This window comes from Eublepharis macularius, chromosome 2 (genome assembly GCF_028583425.1).
Source record: "Eublepharis macularius isolate TG4126 chromosome 2, MPM_Emac_v1.0, whole genome shotgun sequence".
Classification (NCBI taxonomy): domain Eukaryota; kingdom Metazoa; phylum Chordata; class Lepidosauria; order Squamata; family Eublepharidae; genus Eublepharis; species Eublepharis macularius.
In genome coordinates this window covers 187,513,948-187,531,558 of record NC_072791.1, presented here as the reverse complement: position 1 = coordinate 187,531,558, position 17,611 = coordinate 187,513,948, and the positions used below count along the sequence as shown (strand labels likewise).

The 17,611-nt window shown below is 39.9% G+C and overlaps 1 protein-coding gene across 4 annotated transcripts in view; it reads right to left on the bottom strand.

Moving 5' to 3' along the window:
• Positions 1-17,611, bottom strand: part of GALNT13 (polypeptide N-acetylgalactosaminyltransferase 13) — a 261,092-nt gene that overhangs the window by 188,053 nt on the left and 55,428 nt on the right. For 3 of the 4 annotated variants that reach the window (XM_054971446.1, XM_054971445.1, XM_054971447.1), the window contains exon 2: positions 2,508-2,676. In XM_054971446.1, coding sequence (XP_054827421.1) covers positions 2,508-2,676 — 169 coding nt within the window. The remainder of the gene's footprint in view (positions 1-2,507; positions 2,677-17,611) is intronic. The other variant, XM_054971448.1, reaches the window with a different exon arrangement.

Below are 17,611 nucleotides of genomic sequence, written 5' to 3'. Positions count from 1 at the left end.
ATTGTAAGGTATTCTTGGATTCCCTCTCATATTCTAAATGTTCCGTGGCATTATGTTTAAGGCGGAGCAACTGGTCATAGGGTATGTTTATCTTAAGATGATGAGGATGGTAAGAACCGAATTATAAATAAGAATTACGGTCGGTCAGTTTCTTATAAGGTTTAACTCCCAAGGTGTTTTCTGCTGTTCTATAAATCGTAACATCTAAGAAATTAACATTAGTTCTGCTCTCCTGCCATGTAAACTGTGTATTTCCATCTATGGTATTGAACCAGTCACCCATGGGAACAAAATTTTCAACCCGGGAAACAATAAAAAAATAATCATCTATAAATCTACAATAGAACTGAATATTATCAAAGAACGGGTTGGTAAGTCTATTCAGAATCAAGGTCTCTTCGAGGTTCGCCATATAGAGATTAGCCACGCTGGGTGCCGTGGCTCTGCCCATGGCTACTCCTTTCTGTTGTAAATTGGTCAGCGAAATGAAAAAAATTCTTTTCAACAACCAAATCATATAATTATATCAAGAACTCAGTGGGTGGAAAAGAGTTGGGATGTGAGCTTAAAGTGCCCTCAATAACATTTCGCGCTCCCTCATAGAGTATTGAAGTGTACAGGGAAGTAACATCCATCGTAACCAACAATGAATCCTCACTGACCACTAGACACTCAGTTTGTTGTATAAAATCCCCAGAATCTCTAACATAGGAACGGGTCTGCATAACGGCTGGCTATAAAAATTGATCAATATATCTCGCCAGGATTTCAAGAATGGAATTACTCCGAGATATAATGGGGCGACCAGGCGGAGGGAAGATATTCTTGTGGATCTTAGGCATAACGTAAAATACTGGCGTCCTGGGAAACGGGTTGATGAGAGCTTTATGCATTTTACCATCAATATAGCCTGCCACTAATGCTTCATCTAGGACTACTCTTATCAAAGACTGAATATGGGGGGTGGGATCCTGACAGATAGGGTGGTAGTTGTCAGCATTACTCAGTGGTTTGCACTAAAAAAAAAATCTGGTTGATCCAGACATGGGTTTCAGGGATACCATAAAAATTCAATATCACTGAAATCTGCATCAGATTCTCTAATCCATTTAGAGAATCCCAAAGTTATCTGACCATTATTCCCTATGGAGAAAACTATCCAAAGGGCTGGGGGGGGGCAGTCATTTTTAAAGAAAATTCCATCAAGTTTGTAGGCAACCTACTCCTTCCTGTCCACTAAAGATGTCCCAGATTTCAGGAAGAGTGGACCTCAAAGTCCAATTCGATGGGCCCCTGACCCAAGGACAATACAAAAAATTGCACATATTATTGGAGTAACACATTCTATACATAGCCAGATGGAACAGAGGTGAAGGAAAGAAACTGGAATGCTAAAGGAATAGTAGGATCAGGTAGCATGAAAATAACGGCATTTTCATTTTTTTTTAGTATGAATCACACCAGAATGTTGCAACCATAAAAAATTAGAGTTTTAGAAAAGTTTCAGAACCCTATACATGCCTATTTACTCCAGCAATTTACGTATGATTATACACACTCCAAAGCCTTCAATTAACTGTTCCAGTCAACTACTGAAAGCAAAGCAATGGAACAAACATAGACCAAATTAAGGAATGGATATCCAACAAGAATTTTCACTACCACTTTCATCTCCATTTTCCCACCAAACTCCAAAAACTATTCTAAATGAACAAACTCTGCTTGTTTGTTAGAACTCCAACAAGATTCTTGCACTGCTTTGCCACTTTCACCATTGTAAGAAGCAACCAACACTCTTAACCTAACTAGGCAATTATTACATCAGCACATATGTTTCTGAGTCCTTCACCCTTGAACCCAATACCCAGCTCCGTGTTTCTATACAAAATCTGGCAGCCTAGTACTTGGGTGATGGGTGTCCTAAGCATGCACCACTCCTCTGTTTCGTTCCTGAAGCCCTTACTCAGATTCTCAGCTGGTATTTGATTTCCAACTTATTTCTGCTCCCTTCACCTACCTCACCAAAGCAGTACGACATCTGTGATCTACCTACCCTAGACAATGAATTAGCTGCCTTCATACAATACCTTTGTTTTCTGGCATTTAAATGTTTTCTATGGAAGAATTCTGTAACCCATTGTCAAGTTGGCAACTATCCTAGGCAAAGAAGAGAACACACAGATTGCTGAATCATGAGCTTGAACACAAGCCCTTCAATGCCAAGTTCTTTCCCCCCATCATGAGGCATCAACATAAACTATAAATTGAAGAAAACAATACATGCTATGTTTTTCATCTCTTCTCCAAGGTGAGAATCCATTCTGTGAAGCATTTTTATTTATAAAATCCAATCAACTTGCAAAGGAAGATGCTACTCTGATAAGACACACAAACCCACAAAATAGCCAAGTATTTAGTTGTTCACAAATATTGGGAATCTCAATGTGATATGTTACAAATTCCTCAGAATCAAAAAAGCAAGGCCAAGACAATTTTTTTAGACTCACCCTTCTAGCCTTACATCAGGTAAACTCCTGTTGAATGCAATCAAATCACTGGCCATTAGATTAAACTGGTTGATTTTAAACATCTCTTTCATTTTCTCCTGGTCATCCTTGGGGATAAGGACTGCCTTTCCCATCTCTCCAGGTCCTTCTTGGCTTCTTGAGATTACAGCTGTAATAGAAGACATCCAAAAATTACATTTTACTCATTCTGTTCTAGTCTCATTGTGTACAAACTTCATTTCTGTTGTGTTTTTGGTATCTGATGCTCAGAAGCAGTAATTGTACTTTACCTTTGTATAGCTTTCAGTATACAGGTCATTCATGCTCAAGATGAGAGTCAGATTCGGTATTTATTTTAGGATCAGAAGTTGGAAGACACACTTTACTTCCTCCAGTTTGTAATGATCATATGGGTTGATAATTCACACTTTGTCTTCAAAGAGCTCAGGAATGTTCTCCTATTTTTTCCTCACTGAGAGCCTGTGATGTAAATTAGGCTTAGCAATAGTGACTGACTCAAGGTGAACTTCAAGACTGAACAGGGGCTTTCACCACTCTGTTAAGCCAAAATGTTGTAATGGCTAATAGTATTAAATGATCTTGTAATGCAGCTATGCCATTTTCCCTCCCCAATAATATACTGAATTATACACAGTCTCTTAGGTAGCATTTAGAAAATATTCCTCAAAATAGTGAGTATGCATGTCCCAGCAGCGGCAAGACTTTTCCATGTTGCTGCAGAAATGATTGCTTTAGGTATCAATACAACAACAGAAAGGAGACAATCTCATCCAAACCCATTCTTTACCTAAAGCTGGCTAGGAAGCTTTACTGATTGAAAGTTAACAGGGAGCGAACAGTCAATGAAAAATATGCATACTAGTTAAGCAAATGCTAGGAAAAGTGAAAGGCAGTAGGAAATGAGGAAGACCCAAAATGAGATGGCTTGATTCAATAAAGGAGGCTATGTTCTCCAGTTTGCAAGATCTGTTAATGACAGGATGTTTTAGAGGTCATTCATTCATAGGGTCACCATAAGTCAGAAGTGACTTCACACAAACACACACACACAGTTACACAAAACCAACATGTGCACGTTAGCTTTGTTTTTTCTAGTTCATATCCAGTTTGCTCCAGTTCAGTATTCCTTCTCTGCTGTGTCCTGCTGCTGATAATAGGACTACCAGAGAGAGTACAGGGAACAGGCAGGAAACTCCCCATCTGTCTAGATTCAGCTCAGCTACAAATGCTCTCAGCAAGGAACATTTGTATTGATTTCCAATGTTATTCATGTGTGTGTGTGCGCGCGTGCGTGCTTCTTGTGTGTACACAAAAGAAGCTTAGGGAGACAACTTTGGCCAAAAAAACAGAATATGATATATATTTTAGCCCTCAGTATGAAACAAGCTACCAATAAGATCTGGTAACATGGGAAATGCACTGGAGGCTACTTGAACTTTGGTCAGCTAAGTCAAGGAAAGCTCCCCGATAGTGATCCTTATACACCAGTTAGGGATATTGTGCAGTGTTCTGTGAACACTGCTTTGTCTCCAGCACATAGACACAAAAAGTTGAACATTTTTATGGGCTCAAAGAACAAAAAAACCCAAACTGAAATGTATGGGCTCTTCCTATTTAAGAAAAAAAGTTCTCTTCTGTTAGATTTCTGCACTGCATATAATTGACCATATGCATGCCATAAATCTATTTCCAAAACATAACAATTATCTCATTAATATTTGAGAACATTATCCAGTTCAAATTCTCAGAGGAAACTGCATATGACATTCAAGCCAGAAACTGAACAGCTCATTTTTTTTTACTCATTTCTATCCAACACTGCATTACTTGTAAAGATAACATGGTAATAGAAAACAGAATTATGAGCTCAGTTAGTCAGTAGCATAGTTGGTAAAAAAAAACTGGCATAAACATACAAGAGATTTCTAAACTTCTTCATATACTTCCTCCAGCTCTAGACGAATGTTGCTTGTGCTATTGTAATGAGTCAGGCCAACAGGCACAATTACTTACACAGGGGTACTCATTTAGTCAGAGGCTTTCCTCCTACTGACTGATACATCTTGTATATGATAAGGCAACTTTATTCAAAGTGAACTATCTGTGATACCTATGTTGCATAAGCTATTTCCCATAAACAAGCTATCACCCAGTATTTAAAGGTAACCACAGTATAGAATCATAGGTATATTGTGAATAACTTGTAAGAGAGATTTCAAAGAACCGATGAGAACATCTTTATGCTGCGAAGCACTGGCAAATCTTCTATACAGTCAGGGCCGGTGCGCCCATTGAGGCCAGGTAGGCGGTGGCCTCAGGGTGCGAGGGCACCGGAGGCGGTGTCAGGGGCAGAGGCGTGCGCCGCGGAGCTGGCATGGCTGGGCTGCACCTGCTGCAGCCAGCCCGCCCCGTGCCAGGGCAGCGTGCAGAGCGCAGAGCGCCCTCCGCCCCCCACCCCAGTCATCTCCGGCCAATGCCCCCATCTCGCACTGCGTGATGACGTCATTGCATGATGACATCATCATGCAGTCTGTGGCACGCGCGCGCTGTGCGCGTGCACGTTGGAGGGTTGCTGCAGGCGCCAGAACCCCTGGCGCCGGCAGTGTATACAGTGATAGCCATTTAAATACATGAAGACTATGCACACCAGAAGAGATCCAGTATATGAATGAAACAACACAAAAAATAACTGCCACATAAAAACGTGGTAGTGTAAAAACGTGGTAGACTAAAATAGCCACGGATTTTATTATCAGCCAACAACAAAGTAGTGCCACATTCCTTATTCACTATTAAGTATCTCTGAATTTTTTTTTGGCTGACCAAAAGAGCCTTCAGTAGAAGATTACAATCAAACTGTTAATTGATATACAAGGAGGAATCCCATGATCTCATCTGCACTTGTATCTCAGTTCCATCACATTTCTTCTCAGACAACTGCAAGTCATAATTCTCCAGAGATGGGCCTTGCTTAACTGGGCTCAAAAGCCTGAACCAAACATTTGAAAAAACCAAAAAAAACTATGAGGGCCCATTTTCTTGACAGCATATACAACGATTCCCATAGTCAGCTTCCCAAGAAGGGAATTGTCCATAATGCTCAGAAATGAACAATTCCAGTCAGATTTTCCAAGAAGAAATAAGTGCTTTGAAAAAAATAAGTGCTTTGAGCCTAGCATATTGCTGTGGAAATCACCCTCTTTATATGCACGGCTTATGATCTTGCAAATACATCTAGGAGCATACATACACTCACTACATACATTCAATCGTAATTGGCATCAGACTCAGTCTGAACCACAGAGTCTGCTCACATCCTTTCATCTACAATTTTTTTGGGTTGGACTGGCAAAGAAAACACCTGGCCCGTATTAAAATTAGGTATGGACAGTTGTAATAAATACACCTACTAAGTCTTATTATAAGGTTTTCAATTGTCTTTTCGTTATAGTTTAAGCAATTCCTTCAAAGATAAAAACATCTAAACTATAGCTCTGTTCATCTGTACCTCTGAATTCAAATGCAAACTGCATTATGTAACTTTATTAACTAGAAAAAAGCACCTAACTTTGACATTTGTCCAATTGATGACAGTGATTTTTTTTTAAAAAAAACAATGGTTGAAAGGATTGAGATAACACAATTATTAGCACTTTGATTACTTGAAATGCTTTATATAAATACTAACAGTATGACCTTATTTATGTTCATTCAGACCCCAGACCCACAGATTTCAACAAGATTTACTAGCAAGCATGCATGGAATTGCAGCATTAGTGTTAAAGCAACAACTGTCACTCAGCTTATATAAAGATTTATTTATCTTACAGCAACATACCACAGCTGTTACTTTAAGCAGGAAGCATTTATCAAGACTGAAATATAACAAGTAAAATAACACAAGTATAACATGAGAAGTAGGGCTCTAGTCTTAAAGGGCCTGTACTTGCAACTTCAGGGAAGGTCTGGATAACTTCTCCTTAGGACAAGTGGAAAATGTCTCAGAGTCACTGCTGATGTAGAATGCATCTGTAGACATCTCTATAGGGGGACTGGGAACTGGTCTTCCCTCCTAGCAATGGTAGTTTCAGAATAATATAATTTTTTCAGCCTTGTGGAAAAATAAATAAATCTCTTCTACAGATAATCTTGTTAACCGTTCATTCACTCAGGTCAGTGTGTCCACAAGACAGCTATACTTCATTTCCAGTTCTAAAGCAGCACTTCTTAAGAGCAGAAGAGTGATGTAAAAGTTGAGGACCCTTGCTAGGTTTTTTTTTCCCCCAAGGGAGTAGAGGATGCCTTGGGGAGGGGATGTGAAAAATAGTAGGGAAAGAAGATTTTTTTAATGTCTGCACTTCGATAGAAAAAGAGGATGCTGGAGACTGCTGAGAAATGTAGCCTAGCATACTCCACAAGCTCAAGGAAAAATACATGGATGCCCAAGGAAGACAGCCCCACAAAAACTCTAGATGCACTATCCCCCACAAAAAGATATCAGGATGCTAGTAAATTTTAACAACCCTCCCCCCAACATTATCTTAATTTAGAAAGAGATCTCTGAAACAATTCCTAGCATGAGAATTGTAGCAATTTGGCCAAGATCATCGTTTTTCAGTCCAAGTTCTGTCAGAATACAAAAAACAAATGGGGCTAGCTTCAAAATGCCTTCTCCGTCAGGGGAAACCAATGCAAACACTAGGGCTGGTGGAAGAGGATTCTATTTATTTTATTTAAAACATTTCTCGCCACTTCTCCACCCCAAGGCAAACCCTGTCCACTCTTTGCAGCTTCTCTTCTAAGGCCTCTAGGAAAGAAGCAGTTCATTCATCGCTACAGCTGTATTTACCGTCTTTACCTAATTCACCATTTTAATAGATTTTTTCAATACTCTCTCATTTTTATACCAAATGAATACACCTAATAAGCAATGCAGGACCCTACAGCACTGTGAGCCTGTTCTTGAAGGGGAAGTGCAACTGAAATGGAACCCCTCCCTGACCTTTCTGATTTTCCTCATGGCTGCTTCTCTCATGAAATATACATTTGACGGTTATGCTCTATAGACGAAGTTTTACTGGGCTGTTAAATAATCTGTATGTTTTAAAGCAGAAAACACAGGTTTAAAGTGTTATAGTCAGATTTAAAAGACTCATGCAGATTGATATTGAAAGCTGAGAGCACACCCTTTTGTCTGCTGGTACTTAGGGGCTTGCAAGAAATATAACAGCTGGGAAGCAAAGTTATTTCCCTGTTAATGATCTAAATGAGCTGTGAATTACCCAGATGAAATTACTGGAGTAAATGAAATACAAAGCTCTATCATTTTTCCTAAGACCACTATGGAGTGGTATTGACAGACTACAACAGAAATTGTTACATTCTTTCGTTATAAAAAGGTTTTGTGGCTCCCAACAGAGGACACTTAAAATTGATTATGCAGTGAAATAAAGGCATGTAGCAGACACATACCAGGGTTTACCATGTACCTGGTAAAAATGAAACATGCAAAACAGGCTCAAAAGTCAAAGCTCGTCTTAAGTTATAATAACCAGCTTAAAAGTAATTCAAGCAGGAGGGGCTGAATTGAATTTATTTGCGGCCAGAGACCATTACCGTTACAATGGCATCTGCTCTGCCTGTTTCATGTGATCACTGGATGGCACACAGTTGCTCTACAATCCAGAGATTTAATTCACTAGAGAATATGTAATAGATTTTGTCTATCACTTAGTAATGAGGATCCTTGGGGCTGAATGGCATAAACCCCTGAGAATCTCTTCTGAATTGGTCTGGAGGAAAAAAGGTTAGAACAGGACATGTGTTTCTCACCCAAACTAATTGAAGCAAAACAGGAAGAAATGGTGTGATAAACAAGAAAGTGATATGACAAAAACCCAAAAACTATGCAGATTCCAAAGTACCAATATAGATATAGTAAATACATTATCTACAGGGTCCACATCATCTAATAAAATGGATGTAGATGCTCAGCATTCTTCATTAGAGAAAGAAAAATGTTCTGATTCACTGTGAATACAGCTATAAAAAGGAGCTATTATCAAGGAAATGGGTTCTTCAGAGCATCAGCACCACAAGTTTGAAAGTTTGTCTAACCCGTAATTTCTTATTACTATCCAGATGACAGGCTCACTGTATAGTGTATATTAGAGTCAGCCATGTCTTCTGTTCAAATGTACACTCCGTGCAATGGAAGCCATTACTAAATATATGCTTAACTTTTTCAAACAAATCTTTCTGTTGCCTGGGAAGAATAGTCCTTTCACCCGATTTTGGAGAAGAATAAAGCAAGACTGGGCTTGCCTGGGCTATCACTACTATGTACAGACAAAATATGCATAGGAGAGTACTAGTTATTTACCATTTATTTCTCCCTCAAAAGAATTTCTGCATCTCTCTTCAAAGTAATAGCACTCTGTCACTTACTTATTGACATTTTCCCATACGCCTTTAATACACGCACAACCACCAAATCCTCTGGCAACATCTCACTGCCTTCAAAATAACCAGGGTTTCAACAGCAATAGCATGAAAGAAAAATATTGCTTTGTCCAATGGTGGTTTTTTTTTTTCATTTCAAACTAGGATTTTACCCCGCAAATCTAGCTTCCTAAAGCTATGCTTATGACAAATCTCATAAGTACAACAAACCAATCCATTCTTACATAATTAAGGCAAACACATTCTGTTGAAGCCATAACATATACAAACTAAAATGGTACAGAAACCACAGCATATTGTATACACACACACAGTGTGTGCATAAGCTGCATTTATAATTTCACAAGATATACATTTTTCATTGTTGCTATACATGCTATATGTGGTAGCACTTTTTCATAATTAAACATGTGGTTTTTGTGTCCAGTAAAATAATATTCCTAGGATTAGACTGCATCCAAACATTCTCAGCAAAATACCTTATACATTAATTCATTTATATCAGCTTGCAAGAATGAACATTGTGGATTTATATTAATAATAACAATAAATAACATTCGATTTATATACCGCCCTTCAGGATGACTTAACACCCACTCAGAGTGGTTTACAAAGTATGTCATTATCCCCGCAACAAAACACCCTGTGACATAGGTGGGGCCAGGGCTCATTTGGAGCTGGAACGCACAGGAACGGCGTTCTGGTACCTCTAAAAAGAGGTCACGTGGGTTTTGTCCCCGCCCACGTGATTACTTTTCCTCAGTGTGCAAGCCGAGTGGTGCTGGGCTCCAAAGGAAGGCATGGTGATTGCATTTATTCTGCTCTGCTCTTTTACTTTGGTTTGTGACTTGGGGGGGGGGGAATAAGTGAATGCCGAGTGGTGCTGGGCTCCAAAGCAAGGCATGGTGATTGCATTCATTCTGCTCTGCTCTTTTACTTTGGTTTGTGACTTGGGGCGGGGGGAGAGAAAATAAGTGAATGCCAAGTGGTGCTGGGCTCCAAAGGAAGGCATGGTGATTGCATTCATTCTGCTCTGCTCTTTTACTTTGGTTTGTGACTTGGGGCGGGGGGAGAGAAAATAAGTGAATGCCGAGTGGTGCTGGGCTCCAAAGAAAAGCAAGCTGCTTGCATTTATTCTGCTCTGCTCTTTTACTTTCATTTGTGGCTGGGAGGGGGGAGAGTAAATGAGTGAGTGAGTGCAAGCTGAGTGGTGCTGAGCTCCAAAGGAACACAGGGTGCTTGGAATTCATACTGCTTTATTTTCATTTGTGACTTGAGAGAGTGAGCTGCTGCAAGTAGGGCTGGCTCTCTAGATGTGGGTAAGCTGCTTTGAGTTCATTTTCCTTTAAAGAAATACCTGGAGACTTTTGTGGAAAGGGCCTGGGGGGTGGGGTGGATGTTGCCTTCTGACACACTTCCGGTGATGTCAGCGGGTGTGGCATATGCTAATGAGTTATGCTAATGAGTTCCTGCAGTTCTTTTTCTAGGAAATGACCCCTGGGTGGGGCTGAGAGAGCTAGAAGCCGTGACTGACCCAAGGTCACCCAGCTGGATTCAAGTGGAGGAGTGGGAAATCAAAACTCGCTCTCCAGATTAGAGTCCCGCGCTCTTAACCACTACACCAAACTGGCTCTCCTAATCACCTTGTGCAATGAAGAAATGTTTGAGGAAGTTGAGGGTAGAAGAGCACATTCTAAGAGGCACAAGGATTCTGCCAGAAAAAGGATAATGTCGCCTTTGTGCTGATGTCACCACATTTCTGTTTCCCTGTGAACCATGAAATGGAGGTATGAAAGGACACAGCATAATGATGTCAGGAGTCGACTGCACATTATGTGGAGTGGGGGTGGAATTCAACACTTTTGGTTCAAGTCTCATATTTCAAGTACAACACAGTTCTTCCTTGAGGAGAAACGTCATCCAACAAGGCAGCAGCCTGTTTCTAGCTTGCAAGCTGGCTGCTTACATTAAGTTCTGGAAAGGACAAATGTGGGGCCTAGTTAGGCCATGTGAACCATAGTGTCAGACAAGGGTTATCCTGTCAGGCACAGAAGGCAGAATGTACATAGTTGCAGTTTAATGTCTGACAGGAGTTAGCCCGTCAGTTATGGTAGGGAAGTTACATAGTTGGAGTTTAGTTTTCTAGCACTGAAAGGCTGTTTTCTAGCATTGAAAGCCAAGAGTTCAGTTCCATAGGAAAAGGAAGGGGCAAGGAGTATATAGTCAGTATTGTTACAGTTAAATAGTCATTCTTGGCAACTGCCTTACGTTAGTTGGTTGTACTGTGATTCCTGAATTTAAAAAATCTGTCTACTGAATCTGTCTCTGCCTGATTTGATCGGTGTGGATATTTTGGGGAAGATCCATGGAACAGAAACTGACACATAGTAAGACTAGCCTTAGTTGACATTACTATAGTAAATCTCTATGTATACCTCTAAAGTTGTTGTTCTAGTGCAGGGGTCCAGTAGCTTGCTGATCCCGTGGACACTATGGAAATTTTGAAAATATCAGTGGGTGCCATCACAAAATGGCTGCTGTGGGGGAGAGGGGCAATTGCAAAGTGTCGAAGGCTCCAACCCAAGTATCCTCCTATGACTGAGGCAACTGTTTCCAAATATTCACCACTGACATAAAGGCTGTGCTCCAATGAGGCAGAAGAAAGCCAGAATTGGCCGTTCGAAGGATTAAGAATGTATGTGCTAGGAAATATATCAACAGACGCCAGGTTGGGGATCATTGTTCTAGAAGAAACCCTGTCTGAAACTTCGATACTGCCAGTCATACACACACAGCCTGACCTAATTGACAGAGGTTTGTGAGGATAAAACACTTTGTAATCCCATTTTGGGTCTCCTCCCTATTTGGGGGAGGAGAAAAAGTGGGGTATAAATGAAATAAATAAATACAACATCCATGGTTTTCATATTTGTTGCCACATAAAATTCTTGCATTTATTTGCCTTCTTACAACATTTTATGGTATCTTCTGCCAGTCACTTGATCCCGATATAACACCTCACCCTAATCATACCAGGGATGCCACCCTCCCAGCTGGGGCAGGATATTCCCCCACCCTGAGTTCCTGTTGCCCATCACTGCTCCAAGGAGTAGCAGGGGGAAAATAAAAAAACCCAGTTGCATGGCACATGCTATTACATCTATTATGGGTAAGTCTAGGAATTACCAGAAATTAGAGTTTCTGTCAATTCCTAGAGCTGCATGCTATCACTTCCAGGTTTTCCCTGGAAGTGACATAATTACACCCACAATGCCACCTTCATGTCTCCACCTGCAAGCCTTTCTCCACAAGTTGCCAGGCTTGGCTTGGTCAGACAAGTTGGCAACTCTAAATTGCACACAGAAGAGTGGGAGAAAACAGATGGGTCTGCAAACATATGTATTGACCTTTGTGCTGATTTCTGTCCACAAGTTTGTGAGAAAATCTTTAACAAGTTACAATAGGATACCAGCCAAGGGAGAGGGGAAAAAAAGCTTTGAAGGTTGCCAGGATATGGGATAAGTGAAGGGCAAGTATGCAGTTTAAACCCATGCCAGATGCACTAGAATAGATATCCTGTTAGGCTAGCCAGAAGCCTTATGAGATTGGGATCAAGTTTACTTTTGGTTCCTAGTATGCCCAATTCAATCCAAATGTGCTAACTAAAAATCTGCTAACAAAAAGTTATTATGTATGCAGGTGAGTGAGCTATAGATGTGACATTAAAAATCTGTTCCTTAAACAAAACAAGCATACCTTAAAATATACAATAGCCAGCAATCAGCCAAAGAAAGGAGCTTTGTAGAAAGAAGCTTTGTAGAAAGAATAAGACGACACCTTCCCCTCTTTTGCTCTGATACTGGTTCTACACATTGCTCCACGACCTTTTAAAACCTTATAAAATGGCATTTCTGAGGAAGTAAAGGATTTGTGGCCAGAGAAAAGATATCTGCCTAAACCCAGAAAAGAACAGTAGCATACCACCATAAACACAGATGCCACATACTGTCACAGAACATTACTCTGGGCTTGTTCTCATGGCCTGTCATTGCCAATCCCAAGTACTTCCATTTCTTCTTTTGAGCAAAAGCCTGCAACACTTATACCAAGGCCATAACCCATCTGTTCTACAACTCAGGCACAAGGAAACCATAGCAACTTACAGGCTTCAAATGAGCCATATTTTCTACATACAAATCATGGGCAGTTTGATTAAACTGGATGATTGAAATAGTGGGTAATCTTGTTTGCAAATGTCCACTTCTGCTTGCGTGTGAAGAAAGGAGTGATGACTCTTGAAAGTTTACACCCTGAAAATCTTGTTGGTCTCTAAGGTGCTACTGGACTCAAATCCTGCTGTTCTGCAGTAGGCTAACATGGCTACCTACCTGAAACTTGTTTGCAAATGAAAGGCTTCATACTTGCATATCCCATTAACGGTCAAGATTGAGCAAATCTAGAACACAGTCAATAAAGCTCATTGGTAAAATAACCTAGGCAAAGTGACCCCTCAGTTTAAGCCATGGAAATATCTATCATCCTGAAAAAACACAACACTTAAAAATGGTCACTTCACATAATTTCTTAAGCTTAATTGGAGGAAAAATTAAGTCCTGATGGGAACAAAGAATTATAATTCTGGCTGAATTCTAAGCAGATAATATCTAGAAGCTTGAAGGCAAAGAAATGACTGATTAATTCATATCAGTATGTAAAATCTAGGTTGACATCTGCCACTGCTTCTAGGTCCAAGTAGACCCCTTAGGTTTGCAAGATTACAATACTACAGTGGTTGTACAAGGTGGTAGAATTTCCCTGTAGATCAGCAATTCATAACCTGGGCCACTGGCAGCCATTAGAGGAGAGGTATTTTATACCCTACTCGCAACTCCTCCCTGCTCCTGGAGGTCTTTTGCCTTCCTCTGAGCACAGAGCAGAGGTCACTGGGGGAGGTGAGCGAGAGAGACAGCTGTGAATTTCCTACATTGTGCAGGGGGCTGGACTAGATGACCCCCTTAGATACCTTCCAGCTCTATGTTTCTCTATCATTTCGGGAAGTTATCAGCAACTAGTTTGCTGAAGCCAAATAAAGCAATCTTTAAAGCAGCATTACTCCATCAGTTTTTTTTAATGGGGGTGCTTTTTTAAAGAACACTTCTTAAAGGTCAATGATTTAAAAATTATATATTAGTGAATAATCTGGTCCCATGTTATCTGTAGCATAAGAGAGTATTCACAATGCTTCAGTCTGCCCATCTGCTTCAAGTAATTAAATGTTCCTCTCCACAAATAAAGACCTAAACTTTAAAAATACTGTTGAATCTCTAGTTATCTTGCAAAACCTCTGACTTGCATGCATAATTTTAGAAACAAAAACATTCCACTATCGAACATCCATCATGAGCAATGCTTTGATCATTTGAAATGAAATGAAACTTATTTGCAAGACAGTGCAATTTAGTGGAGGGTTTTTTATTCTTCTCTCACACACATTTTGGTTTTGCAACAGCATTAAAAGTAGATGCCATTATAACATGATGAATTAGTGTATGTAGCTCTTGAAATTACATTAAAGTTACAACAGAAGTACCATAGTTTTTGCTCTGTATTTGTCATAAAAATGCATAGTATCACCTATCAAGAAAACAAATTGCAAATTTATTGTGCAGATTTCAGCCAGCCTGAATGTTACCAGCCTTCCCAGCCTTTAGTTTTAAGTCCCACCCACACCGTACATCTCAACAATGGCAGACAGCAGTTTGAGATGCTACAGACAGATTTGTAACTTGACTGAAAAACCCGAGTCTTCTCTCCCCTTAGGAACACTGGATATTCCTGGTTAAAGATTTAAAATTTCTGGAAACTTTTAAATAAATGCGGGGGGGGGGGGGGGACTTAGCTTTTTCTAGAGTTTTTTTGGTGGGAGAGGAGGATTGTAATATATGCAATACTTTATTTTCTATCAACTTTAACTTTGCTCTTTAACATAAAATGCATCATTTGTAATTTAGCATAACTGATATATTTATGGAATTTAAACGTGTCACTTTTCTCCAAGCAAAACTGCTCAACAGGTAGAGAGGCACATGAGAATTCAGGGGGAGTCCATCCTCCCACCCGCCCACCACCCCATGGTAAAAGCTGGCTGGACATCCTGCTGCTTCATGGGAACCTCCCCACCTCCCGCATCATCATCGGCATGGTCTGTGTGCCTCCTCGCTCCCCACTGACAGTCGCTGCAGAACCCCCTCCCCTGACACTTTGATGCCACAGCAATGATTCTGCTCCCCCCACCTCCCCGCAGCACTGCCACATTAATGGGAGCAGCTCCCCCACCCTGAGGCAAAGAGTAATGCCAGGAGCTGCATTCCTACACAGGTGCTGTTGCTGCATATGCACAGAAAACAGTTCCTGTGTTTCGGCTTTTTAGAGTTTTTGGATTTTTTTTCTGCTAGCCTAGGAGACCTTCAAGTCTGTAGAAAAATCATACCTTTAAATGATCCCAGTCAATGGATTTAAGTGTCTGCTGTTCTAAGCCACCTATCTATTAGAATATATGGTACTAAAGTCAGAGAGAGCAGCAAACTGCTGCTGCACCTTCTTGTATCTTAAAGTGCGTGTATTAATTTTGTCATCTCAGAAGTAGAAAAAAAAAAGGTTGACATCAGAAAACAAATTCTGTAATAAAACAAAATTTTATTTGTTTTAGTTACTTTGTTTATAGTCTGCCTTTCTCACTGAGATGGATTACACAGTTAAAACTAATGCAATCAGTAAGATAAGACATTTAGTAATAGGACTAGGATTAAAGAAATCCGAATCAAAGTATTAGACCCAAGGCAGAAAACAATATTACATAGGTATAAAACAACACAGTAAGAACAAGGTAATATGTACAGCAAACAGGTACATATTATCCACATTGTACAGTATTGTATAGTTCAAGGGATAAGTTTCCAAATTTCTCTCTCCCACCTCCCCCAGGGTTTTCACATCTCATTCCTGATTACAACCAATATGGTACAGTAGTTAAGACTGTCAGTCTCAGATCTGGAAAAAACAGATTCAAATCTCCACTCTGTTACGGAGGCTCGCTGAGTGACCTTGAGCCATTCATTCATACTCAGCTTAATCTACCTTTTCACAGGGTTGCTGTGAAGATAAAATGGAGAGGGGAATCATGTAAGCTACCTTGGGCCCCTGCTAGAGAGAAATGAGAGAATATAAAGGAAGAAAATCAGTAACTGTTAATAACCATAAATTAGTAAAGTTTGCCTATTCAAGATTCTTGATGTTCCATTCTTCTAACCAATTTTTTAAGAAAGTTAATTAAAAGATCCCTCCATTTCTGTATTCATTGTAATAGCCTGGTATTTGGGGGAAAGGAGTAGGTCACTGGTTTTTGATAACAGTAATAACAATCATAATAGGGAACTAAACAGACCGTCTATTCAAAATATGGCTTTAAGCTTTGTAGCACATTTATTAGTGAGCCAGCCACCACTGTCTGACAGATTAGATCCTCACACAGAGTGCAGGAAATGGGAAATTCTTTACAAATAGAGCTCTGTACATTTCACAAAACAGGATCGTGAAACTCACAAGGTGGTTGAAAAGGAGTATTGATGGGATTGGCTTTCAAATATGATTTTGTTTTATCCTGAGTTGGTAATTTTCATATTACTAGTGCGGGTCTCATTTGCAGTACGAGATGAGTTTTCTTAATGCTGATTATTATTCTGATTTTAATTCTGATTTTAGGATTTAACTCGTATTAGCATATGCTGCTTTCTTCTGAAGAGAAAACAAATAAATATTACAACATCGGGTCATTTGCAGAAACTGACCACAACCTGGCAAGTGCCCTTCAAATTCCGTATGGCCCCAAATCCCTATAAATACACAGGAGTCACTCTTTTAATTAATCCTAGTTACACGGACATGTGCTACTCAGTGCTGTATCCTTCCACTCAGCTCAACTACTAGCAAGATGTTTGTCCACTGTGAGGAACAGAAGCTTCTTTCCACAAAAGATATTCTTCAGGAAGAAGATCTTCTTGTACTGCAGGACACCATCACCAAGCACAAAACACCAGCATAAATTGTGAGCAAGTTTAACAGTCAGGGACAAATTTTCAACTAACAGCCATTGTCCAAGACGTATTATGCACCAAGTAAGGAAAATGCATGCATGCACGTATGCACCAAGTAAGGAAAATGACATAGGTTACTCTCTGAAACAAATTTAGTCTGCACAATAAAAATAAATATACTTTGTGGTCAGTGATACCGTGAGAAGTAACAAAACAAATCCACCTGCCTTTTTTCTAAAACAATTCAGGCTTATTTTTACCTGAAGGATACTAGTGTAAAGCTAATACACAGCATACAGTTAAGTCTGCAGGAAAGGAATGGTCTCTGGGACTTTCCACTGAGATCAGAACATCTTCAGTAATACATTGCAACAAGCAAGCTTTAACAAGCATTGGCAACAAGAGAGCAATTTCTTGGGAAGTAGGTCAGTTCTCTTCACCCTCTCCAATAACAATAAGATTACTGGGTAAATTACAGCAGTATATAAAGCCCTTTGAGATCAGAGCCAGGGGGAAATTACTAAAAGA